The sequence below is a fragment of the Chinchilla lanigera genome, unplaced genomic scaffold, assembly GCF_000276665.1.
Source record: "Chinchilla lanigera isolate Chin_1 unplaced genomic scaffold, ChiLan1.0 scaffold00002, whole genome shotgun sequence".
Lineage (NCBI taxonomy): Eukaryota > Metazoa > Chordata > Mammalia > Rodentia > Chinchillidae > Chinchilla > Chinchilla lanigera.
This window is the reverse complement of record NW_004955403.1, coordinates 47,385,092-47,400,933: the sequence shown is the minus strand read 5'-3', so window position 1 is coordinate 47,400,933 and position 15,842 is coordinate 47,385,092. Positions and strand designations below refer to the sequence as shown.

Sequence of the window (15,842 nt, the reverse complement as noted above, 5' to 3'; positions counted from 1 at the left end):
GAATTCAACCTCCAAAAGTAACCTAAATCTTGCCAGAGATTTTTATGAGTTTACTTTATCTATTCAGTGCAGTCAGTGCTGAAAAGAAAACATTCATAAAACATGAAAATTTGGGAAATTAAAAGAATATTATGAATATAAAACTTGAAGCTATATGTTACGTGTAGAATAAAAACATAGAAATATGGAAATAGGATTAAAAAGTTGTTAGAGGCATGTTGGGAGTCAATATTGTGGAATCAATAGCTGGAAAACGGGGATTCCAAGGGAAGAGAAAAGAGGCAATGAAATTGTATGCGATGCGGAATAAAAGTTTAGGAGAGGACAGCCATGCTCTGAGGATGTGGAGTGTTACCTACGGAAGACTGTGGAGGAATCCTCGCAGTCGGGAGGGGCCCATCCTTCTTTGCACCGGCACTGGAGCTCATGGTCACACACCTAGAGGAGCAGCAATGCCGTGTTTCATCATTACACTGATCACCGAGCTCCACACAGCCGAAGTCCATCCTGAACCAGAAAAGCCCCCCTATTCCACCAGCTTTCATCTGCTTATCTAGGGCTGACTGAATCCTAGGGGCTTCAGTAATGGGTTTTCCAAAGAGATTTCTGACCTGCTGTGTTACCGAGGGGTCAAGTAATCTGAACAATTGTAATCACTGAATGCTGAAACCTCTGCTTCAGCTTCATCACAACTGACCTACAACCACCTAAGATTCAGCAAGCACAAGTGCACATGTACAACACTTACAGCATGTCCTTTGCACTTAGAGGAACAGTTGGCTGACTTGTAGATCCTCTCCATATCCACACACTCTGCGTTAATGCACACCTAAAAGTGACAGAAAACACAGGCAGGTGATGTTAATGTCTACTGGTTTCAGATCTGAAATTCTTAACTGCTTAGACTTGAGCCTTATATGACTCATGATTACTGTAATGGAGCTCACTTTTTCATCAGTAAATCATAGCATTCTATTGAAACAGGAAGATAACATCTGATCATTTTGATAATAAAATGTTTACAAAGTTCTCTTTAGAGAAAACTTCCTCTGTTTCATTCCTGTTGGGTCTTTCTATTCAATGACAGCCTCAGTTCATATTTAATATTGACATTTATTACTGAGCATTCACATAATACCAGGTGTCCCTTTCAAATAAAAGTGTAAGAGAAAATAAACGTTGACATCACATCATGTGTGGTATTACAATAACTGCAGTTGACATGAACTGAATAGTGTTTGCCTTTTTCTCTTATGATCAGAGTGGTTTTCAGGCATTAAACACTTACTAGTTTGAGAGTGACAAAATGTATGAGGTTTTATGATCGATTCCTAAGCATATAATAGGTATCTACTAAACACCTTTAGAGGAATGAATGCAGACAAACATAATTGCACACAATGCTCCACAGAATATTAGGAGCAAGACGCAGGTGAAGAGTTTGTGGCCCACTTTCTCTAGAGCTGCTCTGGTTTTATTTATTTTGTGAATAAAGTGTTCTCCCATTTGAATAAAATGTTTTTCCATTTGAATAAAGTGTTCTACTGTTAAAAGCAAGTGTGAAAAAGTCAACATTATCCATCTAAATAGAGTGATGCTATAGTACCTATTGTAATTGTTTAACATGCCTGGCAGAAGATGGTGTTTGTCTCAGACATCTGATTAATACAAACATTAATTAATATTTGAGATCCTTATCTGCTTTCTAGGCCTAGTGAGGCCTTCCCTAATTCTGAGGGTGAATTTTAATGGCTATAGGTCAACCATCACAATTTCTTGTCCTTGGTCAGGTACTGGTTTAAGAACAGGTGGGTTATTGAAAGGGACAGTTAATGTTTAACTGTTTGATCAGTCTTGCACACCTACATCTGGTAATTTAAGCAACTACCTTGAAGATAACAGTATGTAATACAACCACCACTGTTAATTTCCTATCATCTTGTTTTGAAATTCTGTATTATTTTAAATGTTTTTGTGTTTTATTTCTGTTATTTTGTTTCTGTTCTTCTCTCTTTAAAGCAAAATTTAAAAAAAGTATGGGTGGGTGATACAATTCTGGGCAATAATAAGTGAAGTCAAATCTGCCAGAAAGAAGCATCTAAGAAAAATGTCTTCACTCAATATGCACAAGACAATCTTGTGTTTTCCACCTCTGCATTACTGCCTGGAGGGGCAGCAGTGCCTGCAGCAGCCTGAAGAAGCATACAGCTTTCTGGAGATGGCAGGAGACAGAAAAAGAGACAGTTTCTTGACGGTGACATTGTACTACTGAATCAACTACACACTAACCCTTCACCTCCAGACTCAGGATTGTGTGAATTGATGATGTCCTAATTGTTTAAGTAAATTTTAGTTGGTTTTTCTCTTCCTCCACTACCTAAAGCATTCTAACTGATACAACATGTGAACTGTTACTACCACACAGTAGGAGACATAAGAAAAGAAATTTTGTAAAATCAGATCAAAACCCAACTACATATTGATGATGCAGATTTGGGGATTCATAATTTAAAAGAAAAAGAGGATGCACAGTGACTGGTAGAAATAATGTCACACAACTGAGTGCTAAATAAGGAAATGCAAGCCTTTGAAATTGCCTCCTGCCTCTGAAGATGAGAAAGTTGAGGTGTATGTGAGGAGCATGGAGTTATCACAGGGTAAAGTAAAGATACACGATCCTCTTTATGTAAATTGAGGCGAGGGCAGGTCCATGGGAGGGGAAATGGAGATGAACTCTGCTGCTCTTGGTGTTCACTTAGTTAAACCAATTCCAAAAGAACGAAGAATTTGATCTAAAGAGTTACCTATTTTTGAAAAGTCCACACTACTCTATGTCTCAGAAGCGATGAGTACATAAGAAGAGATGAATAATAACAACAAAATGATCCTGATGCCAGGGGACCTAGAAATATCTAAATTCTGCCTTAGCTCAAGTAGTCGTCCTCCCTTTTGGTGCAAGCACTGTTACACGCATGCCACGCCCTGTGATGTCTCGTGTCTTTAAAATACTGCCAGTAGATGTCAGACAGGCATTAGTCTGTGAAGACTGGAAGTTCCCAGTAAGGACTTTTTCTACTTTATGTGATATTCTTGCCCGTGATGACGGTGCATATTTCAGGAAAGCAGGAAGAAGGAAAGCTAAAGACTGAATCTTTCTTACGTGCAAGATTAAGATTTTAGCTTCCATTCAGCAGAATTTCAAACTTTTCTAAATGTATATTCTTGGCATTCAGCCTCAAGGGTGATGCCAATTCCATTAACCTTTTTAGAATTACTTCTGAAAATTTGCTATGGGCAATACAAACACCAAACCATAAAGTAACTTTAAAGACACTCGTGAATGAATTTATATTTAAATGGCTAAAGAAAGTGATGTAAATGAGAGAGTATTTTCAGGACTGGCTTGCACAGAAAAAAATCAGGGTAGATTCTGAGTCATATACAGGTCTGAATGCAATCAATAATGCAACTTTAATATCCTACAGGAGTTGAAGCTCATCACCAGAGCGCATGTGTCGCCCCTGACCAATGTGGTTCTGTTGCCTGAGATTGTGGCTTATTTTATTTTTACAGATATACAAACTTATTAACTGAAGTTTAATATCTCATAAAGAGAAAACATATATGTATCATACTTTTTTTGAAATCATATCTGTAAGAGTCATTATTTCTACTTTTCAATGTAGTATTTGAAAATGTTAATGACAGTCCTTGTTCTTGGTATTTACTAGGCTCTCTACCATTTTCAAGTCTTACACTGTTCACAGTGTTCCACATGCAAATCCCCACCTATTGTCAATGTATGATGAACCCAATAACTGGTAAACAAGGTAACAAGTGAATAACTAAGAAGCAAACACCAAACCAAAAGCCGAACAAGAAAACTATCATTTTGAGTGAAAGCTGCCATTTCAACTCACCTTGCTATGCCCACACTTGGTTCCATCGGCCACCATGTCTACTCCTTGACTTTTGTCTTCAGGATCAAACAGTTTACATGTGAGGAAAGATATTGTAAATCCTTTCCAGCGCAAATCACCTGACCCACCTTCACAGAAGAGCTTCCCACACATGACGTCTCTGAGGAAATAAAATAGAATCTATTAAAGTTTTATAGAAATGTAAATCAGCTCCAGGGTTATCAATGCATAATGCATAATATTTCTTTCTATAGCAGAGATGTTTATTTTGTACTTTATATCCATTTTTATTTATCCCTCAATGGCAGCACCCCAGAATATCAGCAAAGTATATTGTTGCTCAGAAGAAGACATTTTCCAGATTCTGTCCAGTAATTTTTGCCAGTTCCCTAAATTCTGGTGAGTGGGAAAGAAGAAGAATCTTGAGCTCAAGTTCTAGAAAGTAGTTGTCAATAACGGCACATGTCCTTTTCCTCAGCATTTTCACCTCTTCACTGATTGCAGTGTGATGGCTGGACCAGAAGAAGCCTTCACAAACCAAGACAAGCTCTTGGGAGTGGAGCCCATATGCACTGTGGAGTTAGAATGCACATGAACACTGAGTCTCAGACATCACAGAGTAATCTTAAAAGAAAAATTGTGTATTTGTTTTTATGACTTTCAGCAGAATAATTCTAACACATGCAAACCTTAACTCACAACTATGGTTTGATCTGTACAAAGTTGAGCCTCCTTTGATACCCCTACTCATTAACTCTGATTACCAAAACTGAGTCCCTGCAGGTTAAACTGCTCCAAATTCAATAAAACCCTCATAAATGTGTACAAAGTCAAATCAAGGCAATTGGATTCAGTTGTTTGATGAATAATTCAGAGATAGGCTATAGAAAAGTGTTTGGAAAGTGATGATGCTATGGTTTAATCTAAAATGCCCCTCCAAGGTGTCAAGTATTCAGAGGTGGGACATTTAGAAGGTGATTGGATTATGAGGTGCTATAGTCATCAGTGGATTAATCTATAGATGCATTCAAAGGTAAATGTGTTGATAGGACATGGAGCCTGGTCAGAAGAGCCAGGTCACTCACTGGTGGTGTGAAGGGAAGGGTGCATCTCCCTCCCTGGCCCCTCTCTTCTATCTCTCTGCTTCCTGACTGCTATGACCTAAGCAGCTCTCCTCTGCCAGGCACCTCTGTCATTCTATTTCTGCCTTGCGCACAGCTGAATATGGATGGAAACCATTAAAAACTTCCAGCACAAATAAGCCCTGCCTCCAGTAAGTTATAGGCGGTGATGATGTTTGTCCTAGCAATGAGAAAGTGGCTAAGACAGATAGAATCAGATTTTTCTGATGCCTTTGATGACTATAGAAGGTATAAACGAGAAGTGGAAGATGCTGTACATTCTCTCCAAACTCGAGAGGGTGTTTTCCTTGTATCTCTTAGTTAAAGTCATAAAGAACAGCCCTGGCTACTGAAACTTTTCAGGCTGCCTCTCACTACAGTGAATGACTATTAAGAAGTAGTGAGGGGGCCAGTGCGTGGGATGAATGAGACATTTGAGTGTTTTGTTACAGAAACTGTCCGTTGTTCGTATAAATGGTTGTATAGGACAGTGGCACGTGCACAGACTGTAGGTAAAAATGGAACTAGCCTGCTCTCCGGCTACCCACCACCAACATGTGCACTTCCGTCCACCATATTGTGCCTTTCACGTAACTTCCGCCCGTTTCCCAATCTGCCTTGAGTTTCTGTAATGGAGAAATCACACAAGAGGATTTTTCCTTTGGGTCCCGATTTCTCTCCAGGAGATGACTCTATATTCAAACTATAGTTTGTCTGGTGATACTCTTCATCCAGTAAGGGTAGTGTTCAATAGCTAACTTTAGGAAATGCTAATCTTGTTCAATCTGTGGTTCTAAATTGCTTTGTGTATACCAAATTTGAAACAGATACAAAGACGTCAGTCTCCTGTAATTTGAATTTTTAAAGTTCATCTTAAAATTATGAATTAAAAAAATACAAGAGAAAAATCTCAAGTTCATTCTATAATTTTTTCTAGGTTATCAATATAAGAAATAAAACAAGTACTACAAGTGAATTGTCAATCTTTTCTCTTGCTGAATATTTTCATCATGTAATTCTATGGCAAATTTAAATAAAAGTGTGTTTGACTTTATTGATTATGCCTCTTGGTCAAGAAGTATTTCTATCCTTAGACACATAATGAAAAACACTACATTGAAAAAGGTACTTAGGGTATACTGGGAGATTCATGGGCAAATTTCCACGTGGGCCCATTCAGTGATGCTTGTGACATTCCAAATGCCCCTTCTACTTCACAGCTGTACTTGATTCCATTAGCAGCACGCACCATGAGAGATTTGAAGAAAGATATACTCTCCCATTTTGTTTTCAGGATCAGGACCTCGTCCATTTGGTACATAGTATAGGCACTCAGTGAATGTGTGAAATAAATGCTATCCAAACTCACTTTCCCTTCAACTGGAATAAATTGGGCTGGAAATGTGCCATTACCTTGGTCTGTGGAACAGGAAGGTTCAAATAACAAAGCCACTTACTTTGCTTTGCAGGGAACGTGGGTGTCATTCACCATGTGACAGTATCCATACTTGGACCCACCTTCATTCTTCTTGTAGCATGATTCATCTGCAACCTTGGTTCCTGGACCAGGTAAGAATTGTAGGAGCATATTTGAAAATGAAAGAGACAACAAATTAATGTTGCAAAGGATTAGCATAAAAAGTGCAGATTGAGTATCCCTTACACAAAATCCCTAGGACAGAGCTACTTAGATTGCAATTTTCAAATTTTAGAATATATGGTTATACATAGTGAGATATCTTAAGGATACATTATACATCTAACATGAAATTAATTTGTGTTTCTGATATACTTTATACACATAGCCTGAAGATAACTTTATTCAATATTTTTAGTATTCCTGAGTTTTCATTCTAACTCCACACATGAGGTCAAATGAGGTGTTTTCCACTTGTGAATCATATTGGTGTTCAAAATAATTTTGGATCTAGGAGCATTTTGGATTTCAAATTTTCTGATTGGAGATGTTCAGCCTACAATATTTTGACATAATTCTACTGAAAATTCTCAGCATTACAAATGCAATAATTTGCTATCAGAAGAGGTGGCTAGATTTTGGAATAATCTCCTACTATTGCATAATGGTAATCTAGACATGTGTAAGCATTTTGCTGAAAGTTAAAAATCCACCTAAATATGAAGACTCAACTAGAAAACTTGGTCATTATGTCAACAGTCTGTAAGCACTGTTATTCAAATTCTATCCTGTTGATAAGTGCAGTGGTACTACACTTTTCACTCCTACTGTGTACCATGAACAATGATAAACATTACATATTTTTTTCTCATGAAATCTTCCTCACATTCCATCAGAAGGGTCCAAAACATAGTGGATAAGAGCTCAGGATTTCCAAACTGATTCCCACTGAGGATTGGATAAGAAAATTGTGGTACTTTTATATAATGGAATATTACTCAGCTCTAAGGAAAGATAAACTCAAGGTTTTTATAGATAAATGGTCACAACTAGAGACCATACTCATAAGTGAAATAAATCAGACCCGCATGTGCAAGCACCACATTGTTTCACTAGTGTAAAACCTGAAAGAGTTAATATAAACTTGGAGGTATGATAGACATTGTTAAATGATAGGAAAATGCTCAAGGGTAAAGGGCAACTGGAATGTGGGAAAAGAGAAGGGAAAGAAGGAGAAATTTTGTATGTATGTATATACAGGATAGTTAACATGGTTGTTCTACTGTCTTCTATTTCTTTGCTGAAAGAAGCTGTCAATGAGTCCTTGGCTGATCAATATTGCGTGTCTCTGTTTGTTTTCATGTGAAACTACTTTGAAGATATCAATGTGTAATACAACAAGCATTGTTAATTTCCTGCCACTTTGTTTGTAACTCTGTATTGCCTGTACTGTTCTTTTGCTATTTTGTAGAAGGTTGTCTGTCTATTAAAAAAAAAAAAAAAAAAGAGCTCAGGATTTAAGCAAGACTGAACAACTTTGTGCAGCTGGGCAGGTGTCTTTGTTGGTATAGGTGAGCAGTTCATTTGTAAAATGGGGTTATGTACATTATTTCCTGTCTCATAAAGTTTGTGTGAGAATTACATGAACTAACATATGTGAGCCACTGAGAATAGTGCCTGGTCAGTAGTATGTGGCTAAGGAATTTTAGTTATTCTTCTATCAGTCTCATTTTACCACAAAGGAACCTCAAAGTCATATTAAATTGCAGACAGAGAAAATAAAACCAAAATCACTACCATTTAAAAAACAGTGCTTCAGAATAATTCTCATCACTAAATAACTCTGGAGTACAATTTCTAGGGCAAAAATGACAATATGTACCTGTGTTTCCAATTTTCTCTGTAAAGATTGTGTTAATTCATGATTTTATCAACAAAAGTGTGAAGTTGCATGTTCACATCTGTACAAACACCCAACATTAACACTTGGAACAAATCTTTGCAAACTCACAAACATAGAAGACTATTTTTTTCATATTTGTTATACTACTACTTGGTTAAATGATTTTAAAATTTATTGGACATTTGGATTTCTTCATTATAAAGAATTGCCTCTTTGTGTATTATCACGTTTTCTATGCTTGGAATTCCAACTGATTTGTAGAAACGATTTAATGTTCAAAAAAGTAACTTTTATTCTGCATATTTATACATGCAAAAAGTTTTTAGATCCATTTAAAATAAACTCGTGATCTTTTATGCATTGTAAATGTATAATTTTTAGACAGATCTATTTTTGTAGTATTTTATAATGACTGCCTATATATGTGTGAACTTAAAGCTCTTTCCAATTCCAGCATAAGATGGATGTGTTCAACATTAGTTCAACAGATAATTCTGAACATTTAGTAAAGTCAGGCATGGTGCTAAGAGGTAGCGGAACTGTGACCCTGCTCTAAGTTGATGTCTTGTAAATCAGACAGGTAACAGACAGGTAGTTTGTAGTGCAGACAGGTGCTAGGTACCTGTCTGCACTACAAACTATCAACTTTTGTGCTAAAGTTTTCTTTCCCCAGGCTTTTGTCATATAAAGAAGTTAACCAAGGAAGCATAAGGTTGTTATCCAGCAAAACCAATTTTGTTTCCAGGTTTAATTTAGTATAACCACCTCCAGGAAGTGTAAGCAGGACTTCAGCCAGAGTCTAACAAATAGCACACTTATGAGGTGTTCAAATTGTGCGTCTCAAATGGTCTTAGCCTTCTCTAGCTAGACACAAAGTGTTTTACTTAGAGATTTTTAAAAAGATCTCCATGTTTCTTCTTTTCTGAGGTTTTTGTGGGTCAGGGATTTTAAAAATTTTATCCCTCCATTTTGATTTAGGTGTATTCTCAGGAGTTAGGTAATGATCCTTTTCAATTATTTTTAGGAATTTGTAATTTCTTTGCCTTCTTGAATAAATATTCCCTCAGCTATTTAAGCAGGAATTCAAAGGAAAACAGAAAAGGTTACAGCAATTAAATATTTGGATACAATACACACAATATTCAGGTAGTTCAAATATTTGTTTTTTTAAATTGCCTTTCTTTTTTCCCAGAATTTTGTAATCTTTACTAACCCCTCTTCCCCAGTTCCTGGTATCCACCTATTTGCTCTCTACCTCTGAAAGCTCAACTTTGTTTGGATTTTACTAATAAGTAATCTCACATATGTCATCTAAAGTTGCCTTTCTAGTCAAGCTATTTAATAAAAATTTAATTTTGGGTTAGGATTTTTGGAGATCTTTAAGTGATATTTTAAAAATTGTTTTCATTATCTTTGAATCTAAGAGAAAGTTCTCTAAAATTCCAGGGGACAGTGGCCACTTAACAGTCCTCACAAAGTCCCATTGCTGTTTGCATTTTCTAGGTCCTTCTCTTCTTCTCCCCCTTCTCCTTGCTACTGGCCATCCCCCAGCATGCCTGCCACAAATATGCACATCTATGAGCATGCACGCACACACACATACACACACACACATTCTCACTCATTGACTCACATGCACATCTGCACATATGCAGACTTCCAAGGGTACATTTGCCTCAAGGGAACCTTACAGTTGACCACACACAATATATCCTTTTAAAATTGAATTTTAAATAAACAAAGATGTTTTTTATTATATCTCAAGCACTGCATGAGACAAACTGATGCTAAAACAAAAGGTTGTTGCTAACCTGAAATTAAAATGTATCTGATCCACTCTCATCTCTGTTAGCTAAATCTAACAAGCGTAATCTTTTATTCTTAAAATGCACTCACCCAGAATTTTGAGTAGTGACACCATTTCTGAGAGTAGTGAACAGAGTGGTCCTTTGGCCATGATTAAACACTGCCACCTGAATTATCTCTTTTTGTACGTACACAGAGAGAAGAGCTTGTTCCCTACCTGGGCCCCACATGTCCGTGCACTGCTCTTCCAGTGTAGGGCACTCCCCCATCAAGCAGTAGCCCTTTCCATTTTGACAAGGGAAGCCATTGACCCTGAATCTGTCATCAGGGCAGCGACTGGATTTCCCATCACACATTTCGGCCAGGTCACACTCATGTCTTGCTGATCTGCACACCGTTCCAGCCTTTTTCAACTGCAGAAAAACAGGAAGAAGGTTTTATCCTCCCACTTTATCCAAATATTTCACATGACCACATGTAATCTTTTTCTATTTGGCCTGTCTGGACATGGCTGTTGGAAGTATACTTTTTGCACTGCATCCACTAAAGCTATCTTCTGTTACATCACTTCTCAGTGCTGGTGATCACCTGAAGTCTTTAAGCAAGCAGCATTTTGTTTGTGTATTATGCACATAAAGAAGCCTAGTGTAGAAAACTTCAGAAGAAAACCGAGACACCTCTAGATGTAGAGAAGGAAGTTATTTCCCCCTTTGTTGCCTGAGTCCTTGTCAAGATTTTCAAGGTTTATGTCTGCAATTTCAGAGCTCCATTGTTGTAGTGGATCTTGTGTGTTAAGGATAACAGTTTTACAAGCACCAGATTAACAAAACTGCACCAGACTTTCCCAAGCATCAAGGTGTCTAAATCTAAATTCCTTTGATTGTAGGCTCAGATATTTCTTTTCAACTCACTTCTCCTAATGGAATGCTTCATCATGCAGGAAACGTAATGAAATATTCACTTGATACATGAACTTCATTGTAATCTGTTACTGCAAATCTTGCTTCTATTATCTCAAAAAAACTTTACTAAAAATGAATTACTTCATTCCTACAAATCTGAGGAAACATCTTTTCCTAACTGTGTGAGCAGACATGCCCACTAGACAGTGACCATGTTTGTTTTTTTTTAAAACTTAACAGTGTGTATTTAAGATATAAAACATGATATTTTCATGTATATGTGCAAAGTGAGATGATTACTACAGTCAAGCAAGTTAACATACTTCTCTTTTCATGTAATGTGCTGGTTAATTTTGATTGTCAGCCTGATTGATTTGAGGGTCTTGTAGGAGATTAGTTAAGTACACATCTGGGTGTGTCTGGATGGGTCATACGGGCATGCTCTTGAGGAACAAATCTGGTTCTGGGCCCTTCTTTCTGACAGTCCCTCTGCTCTCTGCATCCCACATGCCATGAGTGGACCGGCTTTCCTCCGGCATGTGCTTCCACCATGATGCTTCTGCTTTGGAGTCAGTTGACTATGGACTGAATCCTCTGAAACTGTGAGCCAAAGTATTTGTATATAGCAAATTCTTGGCCTGTTGTACAGTATCATTACCTATAACCATGCTGTATATTAGATCTCCAATTTTACCCATTGAGTATAATTACAACTTTGTGCCCTTTAACTAATATCTCTTTATGTCTGGAAAGCACTGCTTTACTCTCTGTGTATATCTATATGCACAACATTTTTAGAGTCCACATGTACATGAAATCATGTGGTATTTGTCTTTCTATGCCTGGCTTATTTCACTTGGCATAATGTGCTCCAGAGTCATCCCAGTTGTTCAGAAATAGTGGCCATGATATTTTGCACATGTTCTACTCTGAGTCGCCTTTCCCCTTAAAAGCAAAATGAGATAATACCCACCTTGCTGTGTTGTTGAGAGATTAAATAGGTGTTGTATGTAAAAAACCCATCCAGTAAATATTTGAATGTCATTATTTTATTTGAAAAGATGATTTTGCCTATATTATCTAACATAGTCACTGATCTGAGTATAACAATGATTATAAGTATCAAAATAGAATGAATTAATCTTACTTGGCATTTTTCACAGCATCCTCCTGATGCACATTGAAAACCTGCTTTGATTTTACATGTTTTAGCATCACAGCAAGTGTTGGTACATTCCTAAGAAATACCAAAAGTAAATGCATGTCATGGGTTATTTTTGGGTTCTATTTCTGCACAATTCATAACATAATTTATCTATCACATAGATATTTCTTTGGAAGAACCTCAAAATGATCTTTAGGAAAATAAAAACGTATAATAAAATGAATAATAAAAACTTTACATTATGAGAACAGACTTTGGGGCAACTTGTTATTTGTACTTATCTAAATTCTATTTACATCTTTTTAAACTTAAATATATTTTCTAAATATCTGTCCTCCAGTTCCCACATCAATACTCAAGAAAGATCTATTATTCTGGGTAAAGTATGAGGGAAAGAAAAGAAAAAGGATAGTTTTAAATTAAATGCATCAAAATAGTTCCAAAACATACTGGGTTCAACTCATTAGTTATATATCTATCCAGCAACAAAACAGTCTCTAAAATTCCTACTGAAAAGCTGAAGGTATATTACCTTATGCAATTCTGACATTTAGCTCAGCTTTATTTAAAGCATTTTGCTCTGTCTTTGTCTCCCCACTTTGTTTCCGAGGAACCAGAAACTCATCTGTGTGAGCAGCTGGAAAAGCTCCTACCTCCAATAATTTTCCTTACAACTGTCCAGATTTCTAGGCAAGAATGGTATCCTTAGAGTGACAACATCTTCCAGTTAGAAGCCTAGCACTTAGTTCAAATAAATATGTTAAGAAATTGCTCATCAGATGAATTAATTTATAATCCTATTTTGAAGTTACTGCAAAGCCAGCCCTAAGAGCTTGACACATTACTCCTAGTAAGAGTTAAGATACAGCAAAGGCCTGTTTCAGAATCACAGCAGCCCTGTGACCAGGGTAAGTAAAGTCGGTGGCAGTCGCTGCTGTGTCCTGAAGCAGTATAGGACCAGGAGATGTTAGATCCCTGCGCTGGCTGCTGCTGGACTCCAAGCACAGAAATGCTGGATCCAGATTTTGGCTCTTCCACTGACCAGCTCTGTGACCCTGAGCAAACCAGCTATGCATCTTCTCTCATCATTGTCACAGGGCTTACCTAAAGTCATACTCAGAGTCATGGTAGTCATATAAAAACCTTGAAGTACATCCACTAGAATGGTAGGGATGGGGACACAAATCCCATGGTAGTGAAGAGTAGTTTTTCAAAAAAAGCATAAGAAGAAACACTAAGTGAAAAATTAAGAAAATCTATTAAGCAATATAGGCTCTGTATCAGAAAGACTGGACAGACAAATATCTACCAATGAACATATACAAAATTATAAGAAATGTGTCATTTTGAGGTGGACTGTATATTTTTATATTTTATCTTCTTAGCAACTATAAAAAACTAAATTATTTTAAAAGGATTTGGTAGTACCTCGGGGGTCCCGCAGTCACAGTCCTCTCCCACTTCTACCAACTGGTTCCCACAGAATGGGGTGGATATGATATCTGTAGGTAGTGGGACATTAAAGAGGCAATTTGATAATTTATCTTCAAGGAATCTATCATAGTTGGAGCGGCTACAGGAACTGAAATCTGTGGGTATATAGAAGCTGTGAAGACAAAGAAAGAGAAAAAGGAATATGATCATTCTTGACATGTAGGGATCAATATTTAACAGTGAGCACAAGTATACCTACAGCTTGTTCCAAAACCAACGAAGTCTGTTCGACTGATAAATTGGGGCCAGGGATATAGCTCAGTGGCACAAGTGCCTGACCGGCAAAAGCAAGGTCCTGAGTTCAATTCCCAGTACCAAAAAAAAAAAAGAAAAAAAGATAAATACAATTGCTACACCATGAGCTCATTTGTATGCCTCAATTAATCTGACTTGGATTCATAAGAACACCTCCAGCTCAATAAGAAAATATGGGCATATCTTAAAATGTGACATCCAGAAGAGTTTTACTAAAACAAAAATGCTTCTGGCTTATCCAGATAACACTATCCAGGCTTAGCTCACTTTGGGCTGTGAAGTCCTAACATAGCAAAATCATTTATTCATATATCTGAGAATTCACTTTCTCTTATATCAGTTTCAGTTTGATAATGTCTTCATTCCACCAATACAGATGAGGTTTAAATACTGATACTACCTGAGGGAGATGGCATAAGCTATATATGACGGCCACACACCCATATTGTTTTGTCAAGGGGCATAGGAGAGTAGGGCTTAACACAGCCGAGGACAAGAATAAAAAAGACAAAATGAATACATGAAGGAGACTGTAAAATCTATAAAAATATGATTTCCTAGGAATATTGTCTAACACAAGGCAGGCATATATCATCTCTTTTCACAGGCTATGTTCAACTTCCTGTGAGAAGTCCCCATTTGAAATCAGTTTCTCAACGAGAACCTGTTCCCTACCACCACCCCTCTGAACTCATGGAAAATTTGATGAATGCAAATGTTTTTTGAAGCACCAACTTGTGTAGATGAAGATACAATGATGAGTGGCCTCAAAAGCAAAGAAGTAATGTGTTTAAGGTATGTCTTAGTTAACATGAAACATTATATGTAGATCAAGGGTAAGGCAGTGTGATATAATATGCTAATAAATAATTCAATTATAAAATTACTGAATTTAAAAACTTGAGCATATCTTAAAAATGACCCCAAAAATATATAGCCCAGAATATATCACAAGAAAGGTGTGTGCGGCATTTACCCGGAGACTCTTACCTTATCGTTTTCTTCATCACGCAGACTGTGGACGGGCACTTGCAATCAGTGTAGTCATGAATCATTCCAAGATTGTGGCCCATCTCATGAGCCATCGTCCCCGCAACTCTAAGATGATTGCTGCTGTGGTCCTAAGGATAGAGGATGCGGAAGGAGCGTCTCTGGTTAGCACGTGGAAGTAAAACTCAGAGGGTGTGGTTTTCATAATTACATACTCTTTCTGTTATCAAGTAGCAAAGGAAGAGCAAATTCAATTTTTGTCCCTCCCACACCTCTTTGGCATTGGATGCCTATCTCAGTATATAACAGGCCACTTTCTCTTCCAGTTTTGAAGCAATCTCTTCCAAATAAAGGATACATATTTTACTTCTGTTTATCCCATGAAGCCTATCACAAATCCACACTCAAAAGATATTTACTAAAAATAATTGGTTCAATTTATACAAGGATTCAGGAAGCTGGAAAGAGCGCTATTCCTCTACTATCAAAGAAAAGAAAATTAAATAATTTTTAACTGCCTTTGAATCCACTAGTGAGTTGGAGTTTCAGGAATCCAAAGGGTCTGTGAAATATATATTTTAAATGAAAACCAGACAAGTATTTCTCAGACAAATGAGACTGACAGAATTCATGGTATTACAAGAAACATTTTTTGAAAGTTTGTTTGGAAAAACAAAATATGAAACCAGTAGAAATTTGGATCATTATACAGAGATGAAAAATGCTAGCTGGGCCTAGTAGCGCACGCCTGTAATTCCAGCACTCAGGAGGCTGAGGCAGGAGGATCAATGCAAGTTCCAGACCAGCCTGGGCTACAAAGTGAGTTCAAGGCCAGCCTCAACTGCATAGTAAGACCCTGTCTCAAAAAG

At 37.2% G+C, this 15,842-nt stretch overlaps 1 protein-coding gene across 3 annotated transcripts in view; it reads right to left on the bottom strand.

The window, feature by feature from the left end:
* The window catches only part of Adam28 (ADAM metallopeptidase domain 28), a 104,659-nt gene that overhangs the window by 8,436 nt on the left and 80,381 nt on the right, over positions 1-15,842 (bottom strand). For all 3 annotated transcript variants that reach the window (XM_013514049.1, XM_013514042.1, XM_005373705.1), the window contains 8 exons: positions 14,974-15,104; positions 13,663-13,840; positions 12,217-12,306; positions 10,385-10,580; positions 6,499-6,601; positions 3,921-4,080; positions 749-829; positions 360-438 (listed from right to left, as the gene is read on the bottom strand). In XM_013514049.1, the coding sequence (XP_013369503.1) occupies positions 360-438; positions 749-829; positions 3,921-4,080; positions 6,499-6,601; positions 10,385-10,580; positions 12,217-12,306; positions 13,663-13,840; positions 14,974-15,104 (1,018 nt within the window). The remainder of the gene's footprint in view (positions 1-359; positions 439-748; positions 830-3,920; positions 4,081-6,498; positions 6,602-10,384; positions 10,581-12,216; positions 12,307-13,662; positions 13,841-14,973; positions 15,105-15,842) is intronic.